A 26,998-nucleotide genomic window follows, 5' to 3' on the forward strand; every position below is an offset into this window, starting at 1 on the left:
ATGCTATTGCTAAAATAATATTTTCTTTAAAAGCAAATATAAATGTTATTATGTTTAAAAGACTTTCTTTTGTTCCCTATAGACAAGGTAAAGCCCATATATCTTAGCAAAAGCATATCAGCCTCACCTGCCTCTTCTGGTCATATTGAGTAAATTGGTTTTCTATATGCATCATGCATTTAACCTATATCTTTGCATATGCTGCTCCCTTTGTGTGGACCTTCTTTTCTGTTCCCCCAGGTTATCCTTTTGACTTCTTATTTCCTTTGTGCAGCTTTCTCTGACATGTTCAGATTGAGTTAGTAACTTTATTCCATACTAGAGGCCCGGTGCACGAAATTCGTGCACCGGGGGTGGGGTAGAGGGTGTCCCTCAGCCCAGCCTGCACCCTCTCCAATCTGGGACCCCTTGAGGGATGTCCGACTGCCCGTTTAGGCCCGATCCCAGTAGGATCGGGCCTAAACGGGCAGTCGGACATCCCTTTCACAATCCAGGACTACTGGCTCCCAACTGCTCGCCTGCCTGTCTTTCTGATTGCCCCTAACTGCTTCTGCCTGTCAGCCTGATCACCCCCTAACCACTCCCCTGCCAGCCTGATTGATGCCTAACTGCTCCCCTGCCAGCCTGTTTGCCCCTAACTGCCCTCCCCTGCAGGCCTGGTCACCCCTAACTGCCCTCCCCTGCAGGCCTGGTCCCCCCCAACTGCTCTCCCCTGCAGGCCAGGGTCCCCCCCAACTGCCCTTCCCTGCAGGCCCGGTCGCCTCCAACTTCCCTCCTCTACCGGCCTGGTCATCCCTAACTGCCCTCCCTGCAGGCTTGATTGCCCCCAACTGCCCTCCCTTGCAGGCCTGGTCCCTCCCAACTGCCCTCCCCTGCTGGCCATCTTGTGGTGGCCATCTTGTGTCCACATGGGGGCAGTCATCTTTGACGACATGGGGCAGCTATCTTGTGTGTTGGAGTGATGGTCAATTTGCATATTATTCTTTTATTAAGATAGGATTAGATAGGATAGAGGTCTGGTACATGGGTGGGGGCCAGCTGGTTTGCCCTGAAGGGTGTCCCGGATCAGGGTGGGGGTTCCCTTGGGGTGTGGGGTGGCCTGGGCGAGGAGCCTGTGGTGGTTTGCAGGCCGGCCACGCCCCTGGCAGCCCAAGCGGAGGCCCTGGTATCTGGGATTTATTTATCTTCTACAATTGAAACGTTGTAGCCTGGAGCGGAGCCAAGCCTTCTGCTCAATTCGTGGTGGCAGTCATTTCTGTTGGGATTAATTTATCTTCTATAATTGAAACTTTGTAGCCTTGAGTAGAGACCAAGGAAGGCCAGGGCTGCAGAAGCTTGGCTTCCTCCATCGCCGGGGGCAACCCTAGATACCGCTCTCTCCAGCTCCGTGGCTGCCGCCATTTTTTTGGGATTTATTTATCTTCTATCATTGAAACTTTGTAGCATTGAGTGGAGACCTGGGCTGGCAAGAGCAGGTGGAAAGCTTGGCTTCCTCCATTGCCGGGGAAACCCAACCCTCCCTCCTGCTCTCTCTGTGGCTGCAGCCATATTGGTTGGGTTTATTTGCATATTCGCTCCTGATTGGCTTGTGGGTGTGGCTTGTGGGTGTGGCTTGTGGGTGTGGCTTATGGGTATAGCGGAGGTATGGTCAATTTGCATATTACTCTTTTATTAGATAGGACTAGAGGCCCGGTGCACGAAATTCGTGCATGGGGGGGTGTGTCCCTCAGCCCAGCCTGCACCCTCTCCAATCTGGGACCCCTTAAGGAATGTCTGACTACCCGTTTATCTAAACGTGCAGTTGGACATCCCTCTCACAATCCAGGACTGCTGGCTCCCAACTGCTCGCCTGCCTGCCTTCCTGATTCCCCTAACCACTTCTGCCTGCCAGCCTGATCACCCCCTAACCACTCCCCTGCCGGCCTGTTTGCCCCCAACTTCCTTACTCTGCCGACCTGGTAACCCCTAACTGCCCTCCCCTGCTGGCTTGATCGCCCCCAACTGCCCTCCCTTGCAGACCTGATCCCTCCAACTGCCCTTCCCTGCTGGCCATCTTGTGGTGGCCATCTTGTGTCCACATGGGGGCAGCCATCTTTGACCACATGGGGGCAGCCATCTTGTGTGTTGGAGTGATGGTCAATCTGCATATTACTCTTTTATTAGATAGGATAGAGGTCTGGTGCATGGGTGGGGGCCAGCTGGTTTGCCCTGAAGGGTGTCCCAGATCAGGGTGGGGGTTCCCTTGGGGCATGGGGCGGCCTGGGCGAGGGGCCTGTGGTGGTTTGCAGGCCGGCCATGCCCCAGGGTGACCCAAGCGGAGGCCCTGGTATCTGGGATTTATTTATCTTCTATAATTGTAACTGTGTAGCCTGGAGCGGAGCCAAGCCTTCTGCTCAATTCGTGGCGGCAGCCATTTCTGTTGGGATTTATTTATCTTCTATAATTGAAACTTTGTAGCCTTGAGTGGAGACCAGGCTAGGCCAAGGCTGCGGAAACTTGGCTTTCTCCATCACTGGGGGCAACCTTAGCCTCCTGCTCTCTCCAGCTCCGTGGCTGCCGCCATTTTTTTGGGATTAATTTATCTTCTATAATTGAAACTTTGTAGCCTTAAGCGGAGGCCTGGGCCGGCCAGAGTGTGCGGAAAGCTTGGCTTTCTCCATCGTCAGGGAAACACAAGCCTCCCTCCTGCTCTCTCCGTGGCCATAGCCATCTTGGTTGGGTTAATTTGCATACTCACTCCTGATTGGCTGGTGGGTGTGGCTGGTGGGTGTAGTAGAGTGATGGTTAATTTGCATATTACTCTTTTATTAGATAGGATGCTACACAGCACTGTGGTGGTACATGTACAAAGCTCTATTTTAGCATTTACCAAATGCTGTTGTTTGTCTGTATCCCTTAATAGACTGTGATCTCCTTAAAGGAAGGTATCTTTGTGTATAGATGCAGAATAAGCCATCAGTTACCTAAAAAACAACAATGAACAAAACATCCAGTCTCTATCTTTTAAGTGTTACTCTCTAGTGGTTTCACCACCAGCCTTATATTCCTGACAAATGGTAGCTGGGTTTTCCTTGTTTTACAGTATATCAACGCTGGAAACCTGGAACAGTTGCTAGACAGTAACCTGTATTTGCCCTGGACTGTGAGGGTGAAACTGGCCTATGACATAGCAGTGGGCCTCAGCTATCTTCACTTCAAAGGCATTTTCCATCGGGACCTCACATCTAAGGTATGAAGGCTTTACTTGCACCACTCGATACTGTCCTCCATTACCAAGAAAGCGGTGTTAAAGAAACCAGTCATTAATAAGCTTTGAAATGTAGAGTTCTTTTATAGATTTAACATTTAATCACAGAGGATAGAAATTAATACTCCATATAGTTAGTCCTTTGAAAGCCAATCTCGGCTCACAGCAGGTACCTTTCAGTGTTGAGCCAGGCAACACATACATCTTGAGAACCTTCGTGCTTTACTTTAATCTCCTGAATATGTGTGTTGCAGGAGCAGATGGTGTGAGGAGGATTAAGAGGTTCTTGCCCAATAGGATGACAGCAGTCAAGACAATGTGGGAACCTTTTATTGTTCTCTCTCATGGCCTCCAGGAAGTAGCTCTTTTTTTTCTCTAATATATTTTATTGATTTTTTACAGAGCGGAAGGGAGAGGGATAGAGAGTTAGAAACATCGATGAGAGAGAAACATCAACCAGCTGCCTCCTGCACACCTCCTACTGGGGATGTGCCTGCAACCAAGGTACATGCCCTTGACCGGAATCGAACCTGGGACCCTTCAGTCCGCAGGCCAACGCTCTATCTGCTGAGCCAAACTGGACAGGGCAGGAAGTAGCTCTTAACTGAGAGCAGGAGTTTGGAGATTTTTAGTCACTTGAGTGCAGGTTTTGAGAGCCATAATGTACTGACCCATTTTCTATGTGTGTGATTGAGTTTCTGCCATTCTGCCAGTTCCTCTTTGGCGTTAGCTGGTCTCTGTAGTATTCTCTGGCTGTCCAAAGTGCTGTGTGACCAGGTTAGAAAATAGTTGCTTTTAGAGGAAGTTGGCCATGCTACAGGCAGGCCCCACAGGGCCAAGTAGCCCAGGATACCACTGGGACAAGGCTTATATAAATAGTACTGTTTGATCATTGATGTGGGAAATATAAGTCATCTAATATGACTTACGTCCAAGAGCTGGTTTAAAGTCTTCTAGGGAAGTATATGGGAGGTTTGTATCTGCCCAAGAATAGCTGTCATTTTATTCCCCATCCTCAACATATACACATGCACAACATACATGCATACATAAACTCTCACACCTCTTCTGTCATGGATGAGGGATAAGGGAGATTGTTATAAGAAAAAGTTTGCAAAGAGAACAAAAGCAGGCTGTACTCTCAGAAAAGTAAGTTTCTGACTACCTCACACTAGAATGATTCTGGTGTTCCAAATAGTAGTACTGTCCCTGAGGGACCCTGGACATTGGTTGATAAACTATTACACAGAAAATAGCTTTAGGGGAGGTGATTGTAGAGCCACTGGGTGTGGCAGGATCATTTATAGTCAACTGCATTGTTAATAAAGGAGCACTAAGACCGGCAAATGGAATGTGGTGACCAGCTGAGGCCTAGTTGTGAGGCGGCCTTTGTCTTCCTTGGTACCTTCAAGGACTGGACAGTTGGACAGCTGGGACCTGGAAGATGATATCTTTTCCCCTCATGAGCCTTGTCTCATCCCCTATAATGTTTTAGAAAGTCAAGACTAGGGAAACTGTACTTGTTCCAGGCAAATGAGTGGGTTCATGTCAGCTTAGACACTGCCTTAAGTTGATAGCCTAGTCTCACATTGGGCATGCAGCCAAAATCAAATCTTTGCAGCATCATTTGCTCCAAGGTGGAGAGAAATCATAACGAGTTGTCCATAAGTCATACAGCTATTTCCCCCACACCTACATGAGTGTGTATATATATATATATATATTTTAAAAATATGCCAAAACCGGTTTGGCTCAGTGGATAGAGCGTCAGCCTGCGGACTGAAGGGTCCCAGGTTCGATTCCGGTCAAGGGCACGTACCTTGGTTGCAGGCATATCCCCAGTGGGAGGTGTGCAGGAGGCAGCTGATCGATGTTTCTCTCTCATCGATGTTTCTAACTCTCTGTCTCTCTCCCTTCCTCTCTGTAAAATATCAATAAAATATATATTAAAAAAAATATATATATATATATATTTTTATTGAATTCAGAGAAGAAGGGAAAGGGAGAGATAGAAACATCAATGATGAGAGAGAACCATTGATTGGCTGCCTTCTGCACGCCCCACACTGGGGATGTGCCCCAACTCAGAATTGAACCGTGACCTCCTGGTTCATAGGTCGATGCTCAACCACTGAGCCACGCTGGCCGGGCATGACTATAACCTTTTTGGAACTGTAGGGTAAGACCACTGTCCTTTGGTTTTCCTAACAGGGCGTAGGTAATCTCAGTGCCTGCCAGTGGCTTGAAACGAGAAACTGGGAACTTAGGAGAAAGTACTGTATCTCTCTGAGCTGTTTTCTGGGTCTGAACTTTAAGGAGGTATTGAGGGTACTTCCAGGTGGTAAGAACCAATGACTTTGCAAACTGGAGACAGGATAGGAAGTGCATTTTAGGGAATCTCAAATTGAAGAAAAACCAGTGAATTTTACAAACCAGACCATCCAATAGGAGAGACTGTCTGTGTTCACTGCCCTTTTTGCAGGATTCACATGCCAGTGGTTACTGTAGTACTGCTTTCAAGAGTGAAACGTCTGTCAGAGATAGCTGTTCAGTCTAATTTTGTAATTACTTCTAAGAAATAGTCTGATAAAACTTTGGGCAGTGGTGATACTGATAGTTCACTAGAAGGAAGTGGGAGGTAATGTGGGAGGTATTGTGGCTTTAAAACTATTCAGTTCATGAGCCATCAAGAAGTGACAATAACCACACACCGGCTTTTACCTGTGGCTCTAAGATAAGGTAGTACAACTGTGCACAAGCCTTGGCTCTCAGAGGCAGCTGAGAAAGCAGTTTGTTTCTGCTTATTACCATTACTGCCCTGGGTCGGGCAAGCACCACTGGATTTGGTTACCCCTAGGAGTATGAATTATGAATTGTAGCTCTATTCTTGGTTGTTAGTTTTTGTATATATGTATTACTTCATTGACTCCAGAGGAGCCACTCTGGTGAATCCATCCGAGTGAAAAACCTTTCCTGCTATGGTCTTAGGCTGTACTATGCAACAGCTAGGAACAGAAAATGTCCATTTTCAGAGACTGAAGAGAGCATGAATTAGGAACAAAGTTGAATGCTGGAGGAAGCAGAGTGTTGTCTATTAGGGCACCCTGTAGTCGTTTTTATAATGAGATTCATCGATAGCTTTTGAAAATCATTTATACTAGTACTGTGCTATTATTAGAGGACATAGTATCGGGGATATAGAAATTACTGGAACACAGTCTGTACCACCCTTGGGCTTTTATTTTATTTTTTTCATTCTTGGGCTTTTAGACTAGTTGAGGAGACAGATATGTGAGCAGATTAGTACATAAGAGCTATGGTAAATATATGGGATCCCATGGTAGGATGGAGGGCAAGGGATGGGACAGCAAACCAGATAATTTTCCAAGAGACTTAAACAGTTTCTGGGGCATTTAGGAGGGCAGTTCAGTCTCTGGCCTCCCTGTGCTGTGTTGGTTTTATTCAGTGCCAATAGTAACTCTGCAGTTGCTGTTGGAGACCTCAGGAAGTGCTCTCAGGTATCTACTCGGGCCCAGTTTTTTTGTTTGTTTGTTTGTTTGTTTGTTTTGTTTTTTTTAAAATATATTTTATTGATTTTTTTACAGAGAGGAAGGGAGAGGGATAGAGAGTTAGAAACATCGATGAGAGAGAAACATCGATCAGCTGCCTCCTGCACACTCCCTACTGGGGATGTGCCCGCAACCAAGGTACATGCCCTTGACCGGAATCGAACCCGGGACCCTTGAGTCCGCAGGCTGACGCTCTATCCACTGAGCCAAACCGGTTAGGGCCCAGTTTTTTGTTTTTAAATATATTTTTATTGATTTCAGAGAGGAAGGAAGAGGGAGAGAGAAATAGAAACATCAACAATGAGAGGGAATCATTGATCTGTTGCCTCCTGCATGCCCCCTACTGGTGATTGAGCCTGCAACACAGACATGTGCCCTGACTGGGAACCAATCATGACCTCCTGGTTCATAGGTTGATGCTCAACCACTGAACTACACTGGCCCAGGCATTCAGTGTTTTTTTTTGTTTGTTTGTTTTTTTGTTTGTTTGTTTTAAATATATTTTATTGATATTTTACAGAGAGGAAGGGAGAGGGATAGAGAGTTAGAAACATCGGTGAGAGAGAAACATCGATCAGCTGCCTCCTGCACACCTCCTACTGGGGATGTGCCCGTAACCAAGGTACGTGCCCTTGACCGGGATCGAACCCGGGACCCTTCAGTCCGCAGGCTGACGCTCTATCCACTGAGCCAAACCGGTTTCGGCAGTGGTTTTTAGTATATTCAACCAACACCACTATCTAATTTCAGAACTTTTCATCATTCCAAAAAGAAAACCCCCTTATCCTATTCCCCTCTCCCTTCAGCCCTTGGCAACCACTAATCTATTTTTAGTTTCTATGGATTTCCTTATTCTGGACATTTCATATAAATGGAATCATATAAATATGTTATTTTCTGGGGAGTATCACAGTTAGATTTGCATTTTATGAAGATCATGCTGGCAGGAATGAGGAAGGTAGATTATGGAAATCAAGCCTGGACCAAATTAGAAAAGTATTGCAATATTCAGGGGAGGAATGAAGAGGACCTGAACTAGAGCAATAGTAATAAGATGAAGAGGGAAGGACTGATTTGAAAAACATTTCGAAGAGAAAATTAGTTGGAGTAAGAGTAAAAATCTAAGATAAATCCCAGATTTCTGGTTTAGCAAACTGAATGGAAAAAGGCAGTACCAGCCTTTTTTTAAAAAAAAAAAGTAGCTTGAGTTTTAGTTCTTGGGAGAAAAAGTTGAGTTCAGGTTTGCATGTGTGTAGTTCAACATGGCAATCCAGGAGTTGTCCAGAAATAGACAGGCTGTCTAAATCTGCAGCTTGAGGATCAAGGTCAGGGCTGAGGATATACATTTGGGAGCCATGAGCACAAAGGTGGTAATTAGAAAAGAAATGTAGGCCCTAACCGGTTTGGCTCAGTGGATAGAGCGTCGGCCTGCGAACTGAAAGGTCCCGGGTTCGATTCCGGTCAGGGGCATGTACCTTGGTTGCGGGCACATCCCCAGTGGGAGGTGTGCAGGAGGCAGCTGATCGATGTTTCTCTCTCATCGATGTTTCTAACTCTCTATCCCTCTCCCTTCCTCTCTGTAAAAAATCAATAAAAAATATTAAAAAAAAAATAGAAAAGTAATGTAGGATAGCCTCCACAAAAGAGCACAAGAGCTGTAGGCCTAAGATAGAACCCTGAAAGCAATCATCCTCACCGGATGGGAAGAAGAGCCTGCATTGGAGTCTGCAGAGTAGCCAAAGATAGAGAAGGAAATCCAGAATTATAATTGTTATAGAAGCCAGGAGGGCCTGGCCGTTGTAGCTCAGCTGGTTGAGCGTTGGTTGGCCTGTGCACCAAAAGGTTGCTGGTCGCTAGTGTGATTCCCCATCAGGGTAAGTGCTCAGGTTGGGGGCTTGATCCCCCAGTCAGGGTGCATGCAGAAGGCAGCCAATCAGTGTTTCTCTCTCTCTCTCTTTCTCTCTCTCTCTCTCTCTCTCAAATCAATAAAAACATATATATTTTTTAAATATATTTTATTGATTTTTTACAGAGAGGAAGGGAGAAGGATAGAGAGTTAGAAACATCGATGAGAGAGAAACATCGATCAGCTGCCTCCTGCACACCTCCTATTGGGGATGTGCCCACAACCAAGGTACACGCCCTTGACCGGAATCGAACCTGGGACCTTTCAGTCCGCAGGCCGATGCTCTATCCACTGAGCCAAACCGGTCAGGGCAAAACATATTTTTTAAAAAAAAGCCAGAAGAGAAGAATAAAAAAGGAATGGGAGTGGCTCAGTGGTTGAGTGTCGACCTATGAACCAGGAGGTCACAGTTCAATTCCTGGTCAGAGCATATGCCCGGGGTTTTGGGCTCAATCTGCAGGAGGCAGCCAATTGATGATTCTCTCTCATCACTGATGTTTTTATCTCTCTCCCTCTCCCTCCCCCTCCCCCTTTCTCTCTGAAATCAATTTTAAAAAATTAAAACAAAAGGAATGGGAATAGCCTCTAACTAGCCTCTGATAGCTAATCTGTTAGCTCCAGGACCACAACTGATTATTCTCTACATGCTTAGTACTAACACAATTCCTGAATGATACCTAAAAACACTGATAGAAGTAACCAGCAGTGTCAACAGCAGGAAGATCAAGTAATGTAAGCCATAGAACTCATTGGGATCTTCCATAATATTTCTAGCAGAAATCAGTGAAGAATGAATGGGAGATTTATAGGCATGATGATTGTGTGAGATGTGCTTCCCACAAACCTTATTATGACTTTGGCACATTACCCTTCTGATGTGAAAGAAGAAAAAAAAAGAATGGGGGATAAGGAAATAAAAACAGCAGGTGTTGCCAGACAAACCTCACTAGCCTGGGCCCTGTTAAGGGCAGGCCCAGGAGTTTGTTGGAAAACCCTAGGGGCTAATTCTGGTCAGGGTTCCTCCCCATTTTGCTTATCAGCTCAGATTCAGACTCCTAACATTTGGTTCTTTTGGTTTTCAGTATCTCATCTTTGTCTTTGGCTCTAATGCCCGGTTACTGGCTATGAATAAGCTTTAAGAGGGGCAGTGGTCACATTGCAGATCGGAGGCAGATGCCAACTTACCCCATTTTGTAAGGCTCTGGTCATCCCTCCCTTAGCCATTTCTCAGCCGCTCAGAGAAGCTACTGTGAAGTCACTTCCTCCTGAATGGGTGATTTGCAGTGAATGAACAGGTCACCGTCAATGTGAAGATGGAGCAGAAACGGAACAGCTTTGACAAGGCAGTGCACTGTGGCCAAACTCTGTTCCTTATTTGCTGCTCCCAAGCTGTATTTAACAAGGTTGTTTCTGAGGGCTATAAAACAAATAGTAAAAAGGACTTTAGACTGAGCCTTGGAGAAAGGAGCCTGAGCTGTTAGTGAAATAGGAAGAGAGAAAAAAAGGTGACAGATCTAAGCTGCCACTGCCTCATAGACCAGTGCCCTAAGCCTGGGCTTCGGCTGTCTAATAGTCAAGCTGGCTTAGGGCCCCAAAGACATTCAAAGTCAATGAGCTGGGGGATGCTGAGCCAGCAGGACTGATGGGAGGGCTAACACCAGAACAGGCACAAGGATGCTCCTGCTTGAATGCTAGAAATGATGCATGTCTCCCTGGTATCCAGGGCAGGAGAGGATGTGATGAAATCACAAGCTTCATCTACTTCAGGGAAAGAGAATATAGTGTAATTGCATCAAGTCCAGAGTAAGGAACTGATTTGTACCTAATGTGGAGTAAGTAGGAGGTGACTTGGCAGTGCCTTGGCAACTAGTGCCAAGGCTGGTGAGGAGGAGGGAGTCCTGGTTTGGGTCAGATAGGGCCTTGCTGGCCCCAGAAATGTCCCTGTGAGCCAAGGATCCCTACTCTCTGCTGCTTCTGGAGAAAGTGGGGTAGAGCAGAGTGGTGTAAGACTGTTTTGAATGCAACTATTTGAGGAGAGTTTGTTGCTTTGTATTTATTTACAAGCTGTTTGAGTTTCTACTTTTTCTGGAGACAGTAGCAGTTGTTTAGTCAGCATGAGCTGAGCCTCTCTTATGAGTTGAATACTGTGAGGAACCAGAACGTGCTCCTGAGGAGCTGATAGCCTGCTAGATTTTAAGAGGAAGTGGCATAGAGGAGGAGTTAAAGGAGTTGAAATGAGAAAGAAATAAAGGTGAGAGCTGGAGAGGACAGGACTGGGAAGGTATCTTGCCTTAAAATATACAACATTTTGAGGTGAGAAAGAGAATTGGGAGAACATTCCAAATGGAACAGAACAGTATAAGCGTGACCTTGCCACTGGTTGGTATAATGGGATATCTGAACAGGGCTTTAAAGCCCTGTTCAGGCTTCACAAGTCAAGCATGTCTATGAAAGTCTGGATGCAGATGTGTGCAGTAGGGCATCAAGGGAAGACGGGAGCTGGTGGAGAGGTAGGCAGTTGGTTTAGAGCCAGATCATAGACTTTTAATACCAGAGAGGAGGTTATTTGTGATCCTGTGGGCAGTGAAAGTTAGTTTATGTTTGGGTACTTGTTCTATGCTTATATTTCTTGGCAAGGTCAGGCCTGGCCTTTGGTCTGTACATTCTGAATAGGGAGGCCAGGGGCCTGATAGTCTCTCTTCCTCACTAGATTGTTAGCTCCAAGAGGACAGGGGTTTCTGTTTGTTGAGGTGTCTCTGGCACTTAGAGCCTTGCCTGGCACATAGAAAGTAAAGATAAATATTTGTGTTTGGAGCATAATATGAATCCTAGGGCAGCCACTCAAGATCCAAGCCTACCTTATCTTACATGGCTGTCATGGTAATTTTATGGCTGGCTGGTTCCCACTTCTGAGCCACACTGTCTTCTTCTTTGGGAACCCTAGAACTGCCTGATAAAGAGGGATGAAAATGGCTACTCTGCGGTGGTAGCTGACTTTGGCCTGGCTGAGAAGATCCCTGATGTCAGGTGAGCAGCCTTAATGGGTACTGGTTACAGAAGCAACTAAGGCAAAAAAACGAAAACAAAATACTCCTGCTTCCTCCCCAGAGGCCAGGACTTGGTCACAGCTCAACCTCAGCTCCCTAAATTTGGTCAGTCCTAGTCTGTACCCATTCTTGGGGAAGAAGAATTCCCAATATTCAGATATCCTATTATACCAGCCAGTGGCAAGCTCATTTTTTATATCATCTCACCCTATAGCATGGGGAGGGAGAAGCTGGCTGTGGTGGGCTCACCCTTCTGGATGGCACCTGAAGTTCTCCGAGATGAGCCCTACAACGAGAAGGTGAGTCTGGGGGTCCCAAGGCTTAGTTGTCCTTAGAATCCACTCTTAGCAGTGTCCAGGATCACCCTTTATGTTCAGGGGAGGATCTACAACCAAGAGCAGGGCTGGTACCTGGCAGCTACCCAGTGAATGAATTGAATGAAACATGGGCAGTAGAATCTAGGCCTGGGCTGTGGACATGAGGGGCAGAAACCTCACTTCTCAGCTCACTGCAAGGGAAACTGAGGTCTCATTACCCACCAGGCGGACGTATTCTCCTATGGTATCATCCTCTGTGAGGTCATCGCCCGTATCCAGGCTGATCCGGACTATCTTCCCCGCACAGAGGTGAGCTGCAGGCATGGGGATCAGTGCCACTGGGGTGGGGCTGCTTTTGGGGCTGTGGAACCACTTTGTTCTTGGGGTGGAGTTGCTGGAACTTAGTATGTGTGGCTACTTCTTAGGGGGAATTCCCAGCCTCTCCTTCTGAGCAAGCCAGGATGGATGGAGGGATTAATGACCTGTCTACCCATGTCCTCTGTTCCCTCCCCACTACACCCATTCACAGAACTTCGGGCTGGACTATGACGCTTTCCAACACATGGTGGGAGACTGTCCCCCAGACTTTTTGCAGCTTACCTTCAACTGCTGTAATGTGAGTGTATCCTCCTGCCCCCGGCTTTGGTCAGGGGCTGGGTTCACCTGGTTAGAACTGTAGAGCGAGCCTAATTAGCCTCATGAGGGGCCACATTTTCACTGATGAATGACAATGCTCATGGCCCCTCCTCTGGAGGCCTGCCAGACTCTCCAGAGCCCTGGTCCAAATAAAGGAAAATTGCTTTGTCTTATCTGCTCCTCAGCCTGCAGGGTAGACCCACCACCCCTTGCCTTGGGTGTTGGTGGAGCTCTGGTCAGGTTTTAGTTAGACTGTGGATCCAGCTGATCCTAAGGCTGATGGGAAAGGCTCTTGTAGCTTTCATTTTATACAGCTCTGAGGCTGGACTTACCTGTTATGACCAAGGAGTAGCTGGGCTTTGTCTAGGTAACTTCGAGAAACACATTAGCAGCAGAACTCAAGAAAGAACAAACCAATGTGAGCATAACCTTTAGGAGGGTTCTGTGCCAAAAAAGATAAGGCACAGAAAGGTTGCTGAGACAGGGAAGGGTATTAGACGATAGCATCTTCCTTGACTTTAACTCTGGGAATCATCCTGAGGGTCTGCGGCCTTCAGTAAAGGTCTCTTAGCTGCACATCTGAGTCTTAAAAGATGCTAGAAACAGACTAAAATGCTATCCTTGTGGGTGGAAGGTAGGAGGGCAGGGCTAATGGCTGCTATGGATAACTACAGATGGACCCCAAACTGCGCCCATCCTTTGTGGAGACTGGGAAGACCTTGGAGGAAATTCTGAACCACCTACAGGAGGAAGAGCTGCAGCCCACCGCTAAGGGTAAGAAATTAGGGTTGTGGAGTCTTCCCATCTAGGGCTGTGAAAGCAGGATCCTATGTCCAAAAGAAAGGTGCAGGGTGGGGGACAATGGGAAAAATACTGAACTCAAAGAGTTGTGATTTGGCATACTGCCTCCTTCTTTCAGTCTGTTTTCTCACTAGTAAAATGGGGACAACAGTACCTACTTTGTTTTCCCAAGTAAAAACACTTTGTGTAGTGCTTCTATTTGTAATAACTAGTGCAGTAATCCTGACTTGATGTACTGTTCTTCAGGACTCCTGGAGAAAGGACCTGGGATGAAGCGACTGAGCTCACTAGATGAGAAGATCCCTCCCAAGTCCCCACGCCCAAGACGTACTATCTGGCTGTCTCGAAGCCAGTCAGACATCTTCTCCCGTAAGCCCCCACATACAGTGAATGTCTTGGACCCCTACTACCAGCCACGAGGTGGTGCTCCCAGCACCCCCAAAATCAACCCTTTCAGTGCTCGCCAGGACCTCAAGGGTGGTAAGGTCAAGTTCTTTGACCTGCCCAGCAAGTCTGTCATTTCCCTGGTATTTGACCTGGATGCACCAGGGCCTGGAACTTTGCCTGTGGCTGATTGGCAGGAACCCCTCGCACCACCTGCTCGCCGGTGGCATTCTTTGCCTGGTTCACCAGAGTTCTTGCATCAAGAGGCCTGTCCATTTGTAGGCCGAGAAGAATCACTGTCTGATGGGCCCCTACCACGTCTCAGTAGTCTCAAGTACAAAGTAAGAGAGATCCCGCCATTCCGAGCATCTGCCCTACCAGCTGCCCCAGCCCATGAAGCCATGGACTGCTCCAGCTCCCAGGAAGAAAATGGTTTTGGGCCCAGGCCTCAGGGGGCCAGTCCATGCCTTGCAGGTGCCTCTGAGGAGATGGAGGTAGAAGAAAGGCCAAGAGACTTGGCTCCAGTCCCCTTCTCTGTCTCAGGCATAGGCCTGAAAACCCAAGGAGAGCAGGATGGTTGAGGGGTTAATCCCTGCCTCACCTTGGGGATGGACCTTCAGCTGAAGCCGCAGGGCCCCCTTGGCGCGCAGTCTTGGTGACTCTTCCCTGGAGCCCACAGAGCAGGCAGACTAGGCCAAGTCCGGCTCAACTTTGGGCTCCAAGTGCCCAGTGACTGTGAGAGGGGAGGCAGCAGTGAGAAGCCTTCCTTGTTGGGGCCAACAGCTGATTCCAAGCCTCTGAAATCCTGCAAGGAGCTCTGGCTCCCAGCTGACCCCCAATGCATTTCTGCAGACAAGACCAGAGGACTCCTAGTTCTAGTTTGAGCTGGCAGACAGCTATTACCCCAGATTCTTCTTCCACCCCAGGTCTGTCTCTTGCCCTTCCCTAGGGCATATAAACTACTGGATGGAACCTGGAGCTGACCAGGAGGCCGAAAAGGGCATGGTTATTTCTCAGACCTAAAGACTGGGGTGCTTCTTGCCAGAATGACTAAGACACTTGAATAATTGCTGTTTGCACTTACTGCACAGTCAGACCACGTCACTACATTTCTATGCAAGGGGAGGACAAGGCAGCGTGGTGGTCATGGCTTTTAGCTAACCTATTCCAAGATCTTTTCCAGTTCATTAACCTATTTTCATATTTATGAAGGGAGTCTTAATGTTCTGCCTTATAAGACTTTCAACCTTGTGGTTGGGAGTAGGGGTTGTTTTGTAGGCCCTAGGGCCTGCTCCATGTATTTGTCAACATGTGATACACCCAATTGGTTAAACGGTTTATACATGGACTGATTTTCTTCCTTCCCTGCTATGGCTGGAGCTACGGGAACAGCCTGTCTTTATAGAGCCGCAATAAGAAATAACCAAAGATAAAGCTGGTCAAACATTTTCATAACTTGTTTCTGCTGATTTTTTGGTAAAACTTTCCCAAGACACTCTCAGACTTAAAAATAAAGTTGGTTACTACAGGTGTTGGTCAGCCTTCTTACTTGTACCATTGTTCCTCAGCCTCTGGGGTAAAGACAGTCCAGAGCAATGCAGCAGGATCTCTGTTAGGAGCCCTCCTCCCCAACTCTGTAGTAGTTGGGAGTAGGACATTCATAGGCTGGAGGGACCAGATCCCTCTGCTCTACCCTCAGCTTCTCTTCTTGGGCTCTGGGTGCTCAGCAGAAGTTAGGTCAGCTGCTGCCCCAAGCCAACTTCATCTTCTGGTTGTGGGCTTTGGAGGAACGGGAGAACTGGCTCTTGGCCACTGTGAGGGGTACAGCTTTGCCACTCAGGTATACCTTGTTGTGGCATTCAGGTAGCCAAGGTCCAGAGCTACAGGGCTGAGGTTCTTGGCTTACTCCCATATAGGCCATCACATAACCTGTCATAAAGGCATCAAAACCAGCCCGATGCAATCCATCTCCAGGCACTGGGTTAGGACTGGCTTGACTCCCTGGTACTTCTAAGGCAGCCATGTCAGCTGTTTCAGGCCTTGTTGCTTTAAGTCCCATCTCCAAGTCATTTTTGTGATCTTGCTCAGAGCCAGGCTGGTTGCTAGTCTCATCCTCAGCCACCTCCTGCTCAGTTTCCTCAGCCTTGACGCCATCCCCACAGACCTGCTTAGTGGGAGGACCATCCTCGGCTTCCCCAGAGGTCTGTTTCCCAGGCAGGCCCAACAAAGCCCTCCGTCGTTTTTCCTTACGTCGTCGCCGTCGCCGCTTATCCTTTGTGGCAGTTTCATCAGTGTCAATGATAAGGTCAATATCATGGGACCGAGGACACTGTGATCCCAAGGGGCACCAGCCATAGGCCTAGAGGCAGGAAAGAGGCTTAGAGAGGGGTTTCAGGTATCAGTACGTTCCCTCCCCCAGGAAATGGGTGGGAGGTCTCACCGAGAAGTTATCACAGATGATGGTGGAATGAGGATGGTGGGTTGCAGGGGGCATACAGCAGCGGTAGTCTACATGGGCCCTCATGCTAGAAGGATAGTTGCAGAACTCCAGGATAAGGTGTGGGCTGCCAGCTGCCCGCTGCTTTCCATTTTCCCGCTCACTGTAATAGCACAAGAGGGTATTGGTCCACTAGCATATAAGCTCCAGGCGAACAGGGGTTTTTATCTGTTTTGTTCACTGCTGAATCCTCAGCACTAAAACAGTGCCTGGCACATGAAAGGTGCTCAATAAATATAAAATAGGTTTATACCACACCCCACCGCTTCCCCTCAACCAGTCCCTCACCATTTCCGGAAGGCATATTCTAGGTAGGAGGCCACAAAGCGGGCATGAAACTCAGCAGCATATTTGGTGTCATAAATGCCAGCTGGGAACATTTCACACAGGTCAGCAGTGAAGGTTCCCAAGCTCTCAGGCAGATGTGCATAGAAATTCTGGTACAGGAACACCAAGTCTATGAGACCATTATGCAGTATCAGGGGCCGGCGGGCCCGGATTAGCTCCAGGAACAGTGTCCTCACTGACTGGCTCTGGCTCTCATCGCCCTGGTTGGAAAGAAAGGGGTCACCGGGAAGGGCTGAGTCCCATACGGAGCCTCTTTCACAATATATTTATCCCGAGCTCCCCCACCTGGAAAGCTCTCCCTCCGCACCTAACCCAATGCTCTTCACCCACATATTCGTCTTATTTCCCCAGCCCTGTCACTAGTGACTGCCTAAGAAGCAGATCCTCCCGCATATCCAGCCTGTGGTAGGAAGAAGATGAAATCACAGAAGAGGCAGTCTAAAGGCTGGAGACCTACCTTGTCGTTGCCCTTATGGTATGGGATACCCTGGGCATACTGCCTGTTGAAGTTGAAGCCATGCTGTACCAGGAACTGCACAGACTTTGGTTCTATGACATACTCTTCCACGCACAGCAGGGTCAGATTGAACACCTGGGTCAGGTATGAGTGTTCACCCTGGGAGAGAAGGAGTATTCGCTACATCAAAACCTCACATGTGCCCAATGTGTGTAGAGCATGTGGCCCAATGGTTGAGCATAAAACCATGAACCAAGGGTTCATGGTTCAATTCCCAGTTTCGGGCTTGATCCCCAGTAGAGGGTGTGCATGAGACAGCTGATCAGTGATTCTCATCATTCATGTTTCGATCTCTCCCTCTCCCTTCCTCTGTCTCTCAAATCAATAAAAACATTTAAAAAACAACAGAAAAACCTTACACATAATGTTCCCCAGGATCTCAACCCTCCTTTTTCCCCCAGCCACAAACGTGGGAAGGGAATGAAATGAGCACATACCTTGTCTGGCTGCTGCTTGAAGCAGGCGAGGCCCAGGGAGAGGATAGAACGGGTCCTGGCAGCATGACACACGGCCTTATAACGTTCTTCGATGCACCTTGGGGTTGGGTTTGGGGGTGGCTGTGGCTAGGAGTTAGCCTCATGAAGGGCCCAAACCACCCAGGATGACTTCCACTCCAGGGCTAAGGTTTGCCCCCACTTCCCCTCATCAGGGTTGGAACTAAAGAGATCACAGATTACACTTACTGGTTCAGCAAATTCTTCCTGTCCCCAAGCCCACTCAGTTCCTATGGGTGGTTAAAGGGAGAGTTGAATTAGGTCCCCAACACCAGCCCTTTCACAACCACCTGCCCTCCTAGTTCCCCAACCCTCACCGTGTCTACAGCCACGAAGCTAGCTGTCTTTATGGCCAGCAGAAGGGATGGCCACATCTCCTTAAAGTTGTCACTTTGCACATCCAGCACTGGAACTTGGACTACCAGCTCTTCCCCAGGTTTTGTGCTTTTGCTGACACTATCTGGGGGTAAGGAGAACAGAATAATGGAAGTTAATGATCAGGCAAGGGGGACAGGGAGTAGATACCAAGCTAGGCCATGGCTTGGGGGGCATTTTCCATGATGGCAAGAAATGGCAGCTTTCCCCCTCAAGCCTTTGTATCAGCATGCTCTACACACAGACCTTGGAGTGAACAGTGCCCTGAATTTGGGGAGAAAAAGCCTGGGTCTTCCAGGGGCTTATGTTAGACTTTGGGAAAATCACTTCTCCCTCAGCATCACTATCTGTAGAAGGCGAAGTTTGGACTAGATGATCTGTGAGGTTCCTTTTTCCCAGGTCCTGCAGGAACTATTTGTTACAGCTCCAGGAGTTCAGCTCCTTTAATATCCCATCAGGCTCCATATACTACTGTTCTCTTAGTGCCCTAGCAGCCACAATCCCCGGAGCCGCCTAATAATTAGGCCCCAGAGATAATGCCCTACACCTGGCTTCCCAATACATCCCATTTCCTTTGGACCACAACTCCCAACCTGCCCCACTTAAGAGAAATGAGTTCCAGACTACATTTCCCGACATGCCCCCCAACGATCCTAACTGTGCTCTTAACACTCCACGCTTTTGCAGCCCGAGCCGCGGTGCACACTGGGACTTGTAGTCTCCTCGTGGCTAGTTAAGAAAGGAGAAGGTAGTCCTCTGAAACTTGAGGTCGGTTTCTAGAACTATGAGCCAGAGGCCTCCCCCTCCCCCAGGGCGCACAGGCTTTTAAATCGGCCCCTGAAAAGCCACTCACTGTCAGAGATCGCTGGAGCTGCGCCATCGTCACTGTCGCCTGCCATGACACCGCGCGGCCCTTGCCTGACTAGTCGGTGGCAAGAAACGGCAGGACTTCCGCTTTGTCTCCTGGCGCGACTAACGCGTTCGAGGATAGGGGCAGGCTCTTGCCTCCGGAAGTCGCTGAGGGGCTGGAGTTCCGTTCAGACCTCCGGGGTCTGGCGCGCGAGGAGCGGTTCGGAGCGTTCTGGGATCCTATTGGCTGTCACGGTTCAGCTCGCCGCCCGGATTGGCCGGAGCCACGCCCCCGGGACCGTGGGGTAGCCGGACACGTGAAAACGTGGGAGGTAATTCTTCGTGTACGTGCTGTGGGGACGTGGGAGGGAGCTTTACGCTATCTTCAGGGACACGGCTCCGGGCTAGGGGTGGGTGTCCCCAGAGGAGGTGGCGCTGCCAGAGCTAAGCTTAAAGCAGCCACAGGAGTTAGACAAAGACCAGGGAATGTGGGGGAAAGATGTCTATTCTGGGAAAGGGCAAGTTCCCTGCGAGGATGGAACTCACTGCGTTCCAGAAAGTGAAAGGCGGGGAGGAGGACTCGAGCCGAGGCTGCAGAGGTAGAGCGATCCACTAGGAGGGAAGCTTTTGAAATAATCCAGGCAGGTGACAAGAATGACTTGAATTAGGCTCCAGCAGTAGGGACGATGAGGAAGGGACATATTGTAAGCAACTTGGAGGTACAGGTGATCTAAGGTGATTGGACATGACTCCTGCTACTGTGAGCGAGGTGTGCCTACCGGAGAGACCGCGCTTTCCCTGGAGCTGCAGTTCCCATCCTCTCAGCCCAGCAAGGACTCAACGCTTTCTCCGTGGTTACTCACTGTTCCTTGTACATTTTCAACCTTTCTACTGAGTCTTTTTCGTCATTATTCAGAATTGTTTGGATTTCTCCTACTCTAAAAAAAGGAAAATCCTTTCATCCCATGAATTAATTTAACAAGTATTTACTGTATACAATTTACCTGGCACTGTGCTTAGCTCAGAGGATACAACAGTCACCAAAAGAAACCCAGGACTTGCTCTCATGGAGTTTTACAGTCAAGTGGGGGAAGTGGACACTGATTAAAGAAGAAAAAAAAAAAGTGTAATTGCAATTGGTGTAAGAGCAACAATGGAGAAATACACAAGAGGGTAGGACTGGGGGGACCTGATGTGGACAGTTAAGTCAAGACCTGAAGAATGAGTAGATGTTAGGAAGAGCATAGGAGAAGAGCTGTCCAAGTAGAGGATACAGATTGGGTCAGGCCTCAAGGTAGACAGACACTTGGTGGACTGAAGCATCTATTTCAGGCAAACATGGCTGGAGCATAGTGATCAAGGTGATGAGGCAAATGGGGCCCTGGAGCTTACAAGGCTTATATTAGGATTAGCTTCTAAGAGCAATGGGTATGACAGCCAAAGTCCTCCAGTGGCCTACCAGGTACTTGGTAATCCTATGCCCCCCCTCCCCCCCCCCCCCGCTTTAGCTCTCTGACCTTATTTTCTATCCTTACTCCGCCTCATTCTATTTTAACCACACTGGCTTCCCTACTCTTCTACAAACACACCAGGCACCATGCTTAGGGCCGTTGCACTAGCTCCTTCTTAGTATGCCTTTCCCACAGGTATCCACATGGCTAACTTCTTCAACCGCGCTAAGTCATTGGTCAAATAACACTTTAACAAGGCCCACCATGACCACTTTCTTTAAAATTGCAACATTCCACCCCCTCCCCATTTGTTATCCCCTTCACCTGCTCTATTTTTTCTCCTTATGCTTATATTTATCACCTAATATCCTATATACTTTACTTATGTATATTATTTATTGTCTGCCTCCATTAGAATATAAACCCTGTGAGGGCAGGACCTTTGATGTTTTATTTCGTGAAGTACCTAAAACTACTTGACACATAGTAGGCAATCCATAAATACTTTTCAGTGAACTAATGGGAAGCTATTGAAGGTTTTAAGTAAGAAAGTGCTACAATCATGTCTTAAAATATTGTTTTATGGAGAATGGATTGTAGAATGAATTATGGAAGGAAGTTTGACTATGAAGGAAAGTGGGTCTTGTGGAAGGGATTGGAGGAGCAGGACCCTGAGCTCAGATAATTTAGGAAGAGGGACCATTCTTTCATAGAAGGTAAGTGAAGATGGAGATAAGTTTATTTCACTCATTTTTGTTTTTCCTCGAGAAGGAAGCAAGTTCTTTTGATGAAAATGAGGTGATAAAGTCAAAGTTTGAGGAGAGTTTGAACCAGAGGTTCAGCAGGGACTGCGGTATAGCAGAGTGCAAGAATGTAGACTCTGGAAGCAAACATTTTGGGTTGGAGTGAAGAAGTTGCTTAATCTCTACAAGTCTCAGTTTCCTCATAACTGAAATGGAAGTAATACTAGAACATACTTCATGGTATCATCAGGAGATTGAGAAATCTGGTAAAGCACTTAGGGTCTGGTGTATAGTAAGCACTTACTGTTAGCTACATTAAACTATTAGAAAAAGGCAGCTACAAGTACAGTAAGGGAGAACTGAAGATCAACCAGATGCATTTTATCTTTGCTAACAGTCAGCTGGCTATGATCTGGATCACAAGAGATTAGGCATAAAAATAGCTCATCTCTCTTCCCCCCAGCCTGACTTGATATCTGCTCTCAGGCAAATCTTTTCTCCTTTCTGATCCTTGGCTTCTCCTTTCTACAGAATGAAGGTTTGGACTAGATGACTGTTAAAGACTGCTTCATTGTAAATGTGCTGCGTCTCTAAGCAGATAAACCTCCTACCCACTCCCGTGCTCCTAGACACATCTAAAGAACCCCTGTCCACACACATAGTCACAATAAGCATCAGGTATGCACAGGTGCTCCCGCACAGGAAGCTTTTGGTCTTTGACCCAGCCCAGCCCTGGCCTCTTACTCTGTGTACATCTCCAGGACTATACTGCTGCTGGTCCCTCTTAGGCCATTTGGAGAAGCTCAGCCCTATTGGTCATACCTCAGTGCCACAGCCAGTCAAGAGCAAGCCCATGAGCATCTAGAGAGTTGTTTGTTTGTTTTAGAAAATGTTTTTATTGAATTTTCAGAGAGGAAGGGAAAGGGAGAGAGAACCATGGAATGGCTGCCTCCTGCATGCCCCCTACTGGCTCCTGTATACCCCTACTGAGAATAGAGCCCACAACCTAACCTGGGCATGTGACCTGACCAGGAATCGAGCCAGTGAGTTCAACTCTTTTCTCAGAGTTGTTGAGAAAAGCTAGATACTATGTGAATGGTGTAGGGAGGGAGGTGGCTCCACCCCCTACAGGGCCCCAAGATTCAGCCTAATTTTGACTGACTACTTTGGCTGGGCATTAGTGTTCTAGATCGTCATGAAGAAGCCACGAGCAGCTGTAGGAAGTCGTCCCAGGAAGCAGACATCCAGCCGGGAGGAAAGGGAGAAACATGCCCTCAACAGCAGCCAGGCCAGGCCTACTATCCCTGATGGTGAGGAACTTGGACCTAGTAAAAAACTCATGGGCTGGTTTCACTGGCTATGAAAGGGGGCAGATTCAAGCCTGAAGGGACTAATTAAGGATCTAATTCGGACTTTGCAATGTGATTTTGGGATAATTGCTCTGAATGGCTGCTTTATTGCCAGTGACATGGAGCAGTAGTCTGTGCATTTTCTTCCTCATGTGGCTTTCATAGGATCAAATGAGTTGATCTGCCTGAAAGTATTTTGTAAATGGGAAATCCCTGCACAGGTATGTTTTGCTTGGCTGAAACTGTTGGGTTTTCATTATGACCCAGAGAAAAGGGAGCCAGCAGTACCACGCTGGGAAGATTAAGGCTAGAAACTTGGCTAAGGCTACTCACAGCTAGATAATTTTGGACTGACTCCAGGTCAAGGGGTCAGGGGTAGGGGGAGCCCTAAGTGGAAGCAGACTGCAACCAGGCTTGTAGTGTCCCAGATCCCTGGTGCATAGCCTGTGCAGGGACAACTCCTGAGTTTCCTGAGGCCCCAGCAGGCCAGGCCAGGCGTCAGGAGGAGGTGGTATTGCAGGCCTCTGTCTCCCCGTACCATCAATTCAGAGATACAGCCGAGGTCACAGTCTTCCGGGAGAGTCTGCTGAGCTGGTATGACCTAAAGAAGCGGGACCTACCCTGGAGAAGGCGGGTAGGCAGGCGAGGGACAGGGACAGGGGTGGGAGGCTAGTGCCCAGCCCCCTCCACACTAACTCCCCATCTGGGATTGCATTGGCAGGCAGAGGGTGAGGTGGACCTGGACAGGCGGGCATATGCTGGTGAGTACGTCTCCTGAGAACAGAGCTGCTTTTCGCCTGGACACCCTCAGATTGGAGTCAGGGCTATGGGCCAGGAGCAGGGCAGGTCAGCAGTGTCCTCATGCCAACCCCTCTTCCCCAGTTTGGGTCTCAGAGGTCATGCTGCAGCAGACCCAGGTTGCCACGGTGATCAACTATTATACCAGATGGATGCAGGTGACTTCAGGGAAGGAAGGGGAGGGTGATGGGCTAGACCCCAGGTGAGAGCCTGTCTTTGGGCTGTGGGGAAAGAAGGCTTCTTTTTCCTCCCTCACCCTTGACCTCTCTATTTTTGCCTGTCTTCTGGCTATAGAAGTGGCCAACACTGCAGGATCTGGCCAGTGCTTCCCTGGAGGTGAGACCCACCCTAGGGGAGGGGGAAATGAGGACAACCGAGGACTTGAGTGCTGATTTCTCTGACCTCTGATCCCACCCACAGGAAGTGAACCAGCTCTGGGCTGGCCTGGGGTACTACTCTCGAGGCCGGCGGCTGCAGGAAGGAGCCCGGAAGGTAAGGGGATAGCAGGGAGGGTGGGATCCCCAGGCCCTCAGATCTCCTAGCCTTGAACTTTTCCCACCCCAATCAGGTGGTAGAGGAGCTAGGGGGCCATGTGCCACGTACAGCAGAGACCTTGCAGCGGCTCCTGCCTGGCGTGGGGCGGTACACAGCTGGAGCCATTGCTTCCATTGCCTTTGGCCAGGTGAGCCCATAGTCCACCCCCATTTTGGGCATACCCACTTTCCTCCCAGACCAGGCTGACTTCTGGACTCCTGTGTGTCAGGTGACCGGTGTGGTAGATGGAAATGTAGTGCGGGTGCTATGCCGTGTCCGAGGCATTGGTGCTGATCCCAGCAATACCTTTGTCTCCCAGCAGCTCTGGTAGGATATTGGGTTAATGCAGGACATTGGGAAGGGTGCCTCCAAAGGATCTTTGGCTCACAGAAATGTTCCCTTCTGGTAGGAGCCTAGCCCAGCAGCTGGTAGACCCAGCCCGGCCCGGAGACTTTAACCAAGCAGCCATGGAGTTGGGGGCCATATTGTGCACCCCACAACACCCACACTGCAGCCAGTGCCCTGTGCAGAGCCTGTGCCGGGCACACCAGAGGGTGAGCCATCTGGGGAAGGGGCAGCGAGGTCCTAGGGAGTGCCCCGTGCTCTGTGACTTCCTTCCCTATGCCTGTCAGGTGGAGCGGGAGCAGCTTCCAGCCTCACAGAGCCTGCCAGGCAGTCCTGACGTGGAGGAGTGTGGTGAGTGCTGGTTCTAGGCCCAGCCTTCCCTGCACTGTCACTGAGCTGCCTGGGAAGCCTCATTCTAGTTCATCCTACAACCTGAGTTAGATTCTGCAGAGCTGGGCCAAGACCTGCTCTCTGGGCCTGGCACTTACGCCCACTCGGCCTGAGTGGGGCTTGGGGATTTCTGTTCCCAGCTCCCAACACTGGACAGTGCCAGCTGTGCGCGCCTCCTACAGAGCCCTGGGACCAGATCCTGGGAGTAGCCAACTTTCCCAGAAAGGCCAGTCGTAAGCCCCCCAGGGAGGAGTGCTCTGCCACCTGTGTTCTGGAGCAGCCCAGGGCCCCTGGGGGTGCCCGGATTCTGCTGGTGCAGAGGCCCAACTCAGGTACCTGGATCCTGGGAGTGGAGGGCAGTGGTGTGAGCAAAAGGGGAGAAATGGAGGAGTCAACAGCTAAGGCCTAACTCACGCCTGCTGACCGCCGTCTCAGGTCTGCTGGCAGGACTGTGGGAGTTCCCATCTGTGACTGTGGACCCCTCAGGACGGCATCAGCGCAAGGCCCTGCTGCAGGAACTGCAGAATTGGGCTGGGCCCCTCCCAGCCACCCACCTGCATCACCTAGGGCAGGTAAATGAGCAGTGAGGGGGTCAAAAATGATGGCTTTTACAGCCACACCCACGGGCCTGTTTCAGCCCCTTGGTCCTCCCCCAGGTGGTCCACACCTTCTCTCACATCAAGCTGACCTATCAAGTATATGGTCTGGCCCTGGAAGGGCAGGCCCCAGTGACAGTCACAGCACCTGGCGCTCGCTGGCTGACTCGGGAAGAGTTTCACACCGCAGCTGTCTCCACCGCCATGAAAAAGGCACTATCTTTATTGTCTTTGTTGTGCTTTCTACATGTTCTGCATGAACCTATTACCATATAAACAGAAAAGAAAAAAAAAAAAGGACAGGGTTCTGGCTCTTTGGAGGAAGATGCCAGTCCTGCACTCCCCCCTCTCTTCTTGGCTAGGTGTTCCGCGTGTATGAAGGCCAACAGTCGGGGACCTGCAAGGTGAGTCCCCTGGCCCTCGCCCAGCCATCTCTCTCCCTAGGCCTGAATCCACAGGTTTTCAGTGAGTTAAGTGACATATTAGGGTGAACAGTGTCCACTCCAAGTTTCACCAGGGGGTGAGGAATGACCTAGAGACCTTATAGTCTAGGGTCCAGGTGGAGAGGGGACAAGAGAAAATGATGGAGACAATAGTGTCAGATGTGTGAAATGTTTGTACTAGATTTTGTGGGATATGAGGTGGAGAGCTCTCAGTTCTGTCTGGAAGGAAAGGATCAGGGAAAGGCTGCTTGAAAGAAGTGGCTGGTAATGTGGGTCCTAGAAATGAGTCATTTTCTCCAGGTTTGGGAAGGGAATCAGCAATAAGGATGTTCTTCCAGGCCCAAGAATAGTTTAAGTAGCCCTGGTTTGTGTTGCTCGGTGGTTAGATCTTGGCTTGAGCACTGAAGGATTCTGGTCAAGGGCATGTACCTGGTTACAGGTTTGATCCCCGCCCCAGTCGGGCCTGTGTGGGAGACAGCCGTTAAATGTTCTCTCTCTAAAAATCAATGGAAAAAATATCCTCGGGTGAGGATGAACAAAACAATAAAAAGTAGTGTAAGTAATGATGGGCACAATGCAGTCTGCATGTGTGAGGAACTCCGAGCATCTAGCTGGAGCAATCAGCAGGGCCATGAACACCAGCCCACTGAAGCATTTTAGGTGGAGAGAGGAGTCAGATTTATATTTGAGGAAGATTACCTTGGACTGCCGTTTAGAGAGTTGATGGAAGAGGTAGATTCTGGAGATAGGTTGGAAGCTTTACTACATTCAGGCTAGAGTCTGAGCTAGATCAGTGGCGTGGGGGTAAGGGTGAAAGGAGAATATTCTTCACTGTCCCCTTAATGCCTTCTAAACAGAGTTCCAAAAGATCCCAGGTGTCTACTCCATCCAGCCGGAAAAAGCCCAGCCCAGGCCAGCAAGTCCTGGATAGTTTCTTTCGGCCCCGTATCCCCACAGATGCACCTAGACACAACAGTACGGCCTAGTGACACATCTGGAAGCCCCCTCCCCTTGAGAATACTGTTTTTTAATAAAGTACTTATTTTTATAGTCGTTTTGGAGACTTTCCATCCTCTGCCTAGGCCCTTTCCTCCTCACCTCTGAAGGTTCCAGGAAGTGGTAAAGTCCTGCTTGCTCCTGACTTCCTCTGGCTGAGCTCCCAGCCAGCCCAGGGCAGATAGAGGAACATGTTCTATCCAGAGTAATCTGCCCTCCCTCAGCCCCCAGGAAAGAGGGAGAAGGCAGCTGCAGGAAGTCTCAGCCAGTGGCTGATACCCCACACCTTCATTCCAGGTCCCTGGTTAGTTCTGTAGCGATGGTATCACTCTAGAGCAAGTGGTTTGGCTCAGCCCTGACCTAGCC

The 26,998-nt window shown here is 48.9% G+C and overlaps 3 protein-coding genes across 7 annotated transcripts in view; 2 read left to right on the forward strand and 1 right to left on the reverse strand.

Moving 5' to 3' along the window:
- Positions 1-15,435, forward strand: part of TESK2 (testis associated actin remodelling kinase 2) — a 148,188-nt gene extending 132,753 nt beyond the window's left edge. For all 4 annotated transcript variants that reach the window (XM_080654460.1, XM_080654458.1, XM_080654459.1 and 1 more), the window contains 7 exons: positions 3,083-3,229; positions 11,667-11,749; positions 11,984-12,068; positions 12,312-12,395; positions 12,616-12,702; positions 13,397-13,496; positions 13,770-15,435. In XM_080654460.1, coding sequence (XP_080510586.1) covers positions 3,083-3,229; positions 11,667-11,749; positions 11,984-12,068; positions 12,312-12,395; positions 12,616-12,702; positions 13,397-13,496; positions 13,770-14,488 — 1,305 coding nt within the window. In that variant the 3' untranslated portion in view covers positions 14,489-15,435. The remainder of the gene's footprint in view (positions 1-3,082; positions 3,230-11,666; positions 11,750-11,983; positions 12,069-12,311; positions 12,396-12,615; positions 12,703-13,396; positions 13,497-13,769) is intronic.
- On the reverse strand, positions 15,339-19,263 carry TOE1 (target of EGR1, exonuclease). The gene is made up of 8 exons (XM_080654464.1): positions 18,992-19,263; positions 18,081-18,223; positions 17,953-17,993; positions 17,707-17,803; positions 17,210-17,368; positions 16,693-16,952; positions 16,348-16,507; positions 15,339-16,266 (listed from the first exon to the last, which is right to left on the reverse strand). The coding sequence occupies exons 1-8, from the start codon at positions 19,035-19,037 to the stop codon at positions 15,646-15,648; spliced, it is 1,527 nt and encodes a 508-aa protein (XP_080510590.1). The 5' UTR covers positions 19,038-19,263; the 3' UTR covers positions 15,339-15,645.
- On the forward strand, positions 19,218-26,691 carry MUTYH (mutY DNA glycosylase). 2 transcript variants are annotated; one of them, XM_080654463.1, is made up of 16 exons: positions 19,218-19,319; positions 22,363-22,491; positions 22,974-23,164; positions 23,252-23,291; positions 23,413-23,486; positions 23,623-23,664; positions 23,749-23,820; positions 23,897-24,010; positions 24,092-24,189; positions 24,272-24,416; positions 24,495-24,558; positions 24,738-24,929; positions 25,033-25,169; positions 25,254-25,406; positions 25,556-25,597; positions 26,494-26,691. In XM_080654463.1, the coding sequence occupies exons 2-16, from the start codon at positions 22,377-22,379 to the stop codon at positions 26,620-26,622; spliced, it is 1,608 nt and encodes a 535-aa protein (XP_080510589.1). In that variant the 5' UTR covers positions 19,218-19,319; positions 22,363-22,376; the 3' UTR covers positions 26,623-26,691. The 2 variants fall into 2 exon arrangements, with proteins under 2 accessions (XP_080510589.1, XP_080510588.1); XM_080654462.1 differs by having other exon boundaries at positions 23,016-23,164.
- The last annotated feature ends 307 nt before the right edge of the window (positions 26,692-26,998 follow it).

This window comes from Plecotus auritus, assembly GCF_963455305.1.
Source record: "Plecotus auritus genome assembly, chromosome: 2".
Lineage (NCBI taxonomy): Eukaryota > Metazoa > Chordata > Mammalia > Chiroptera > Vespertilionidae > Plecotus > Plecotus auritus.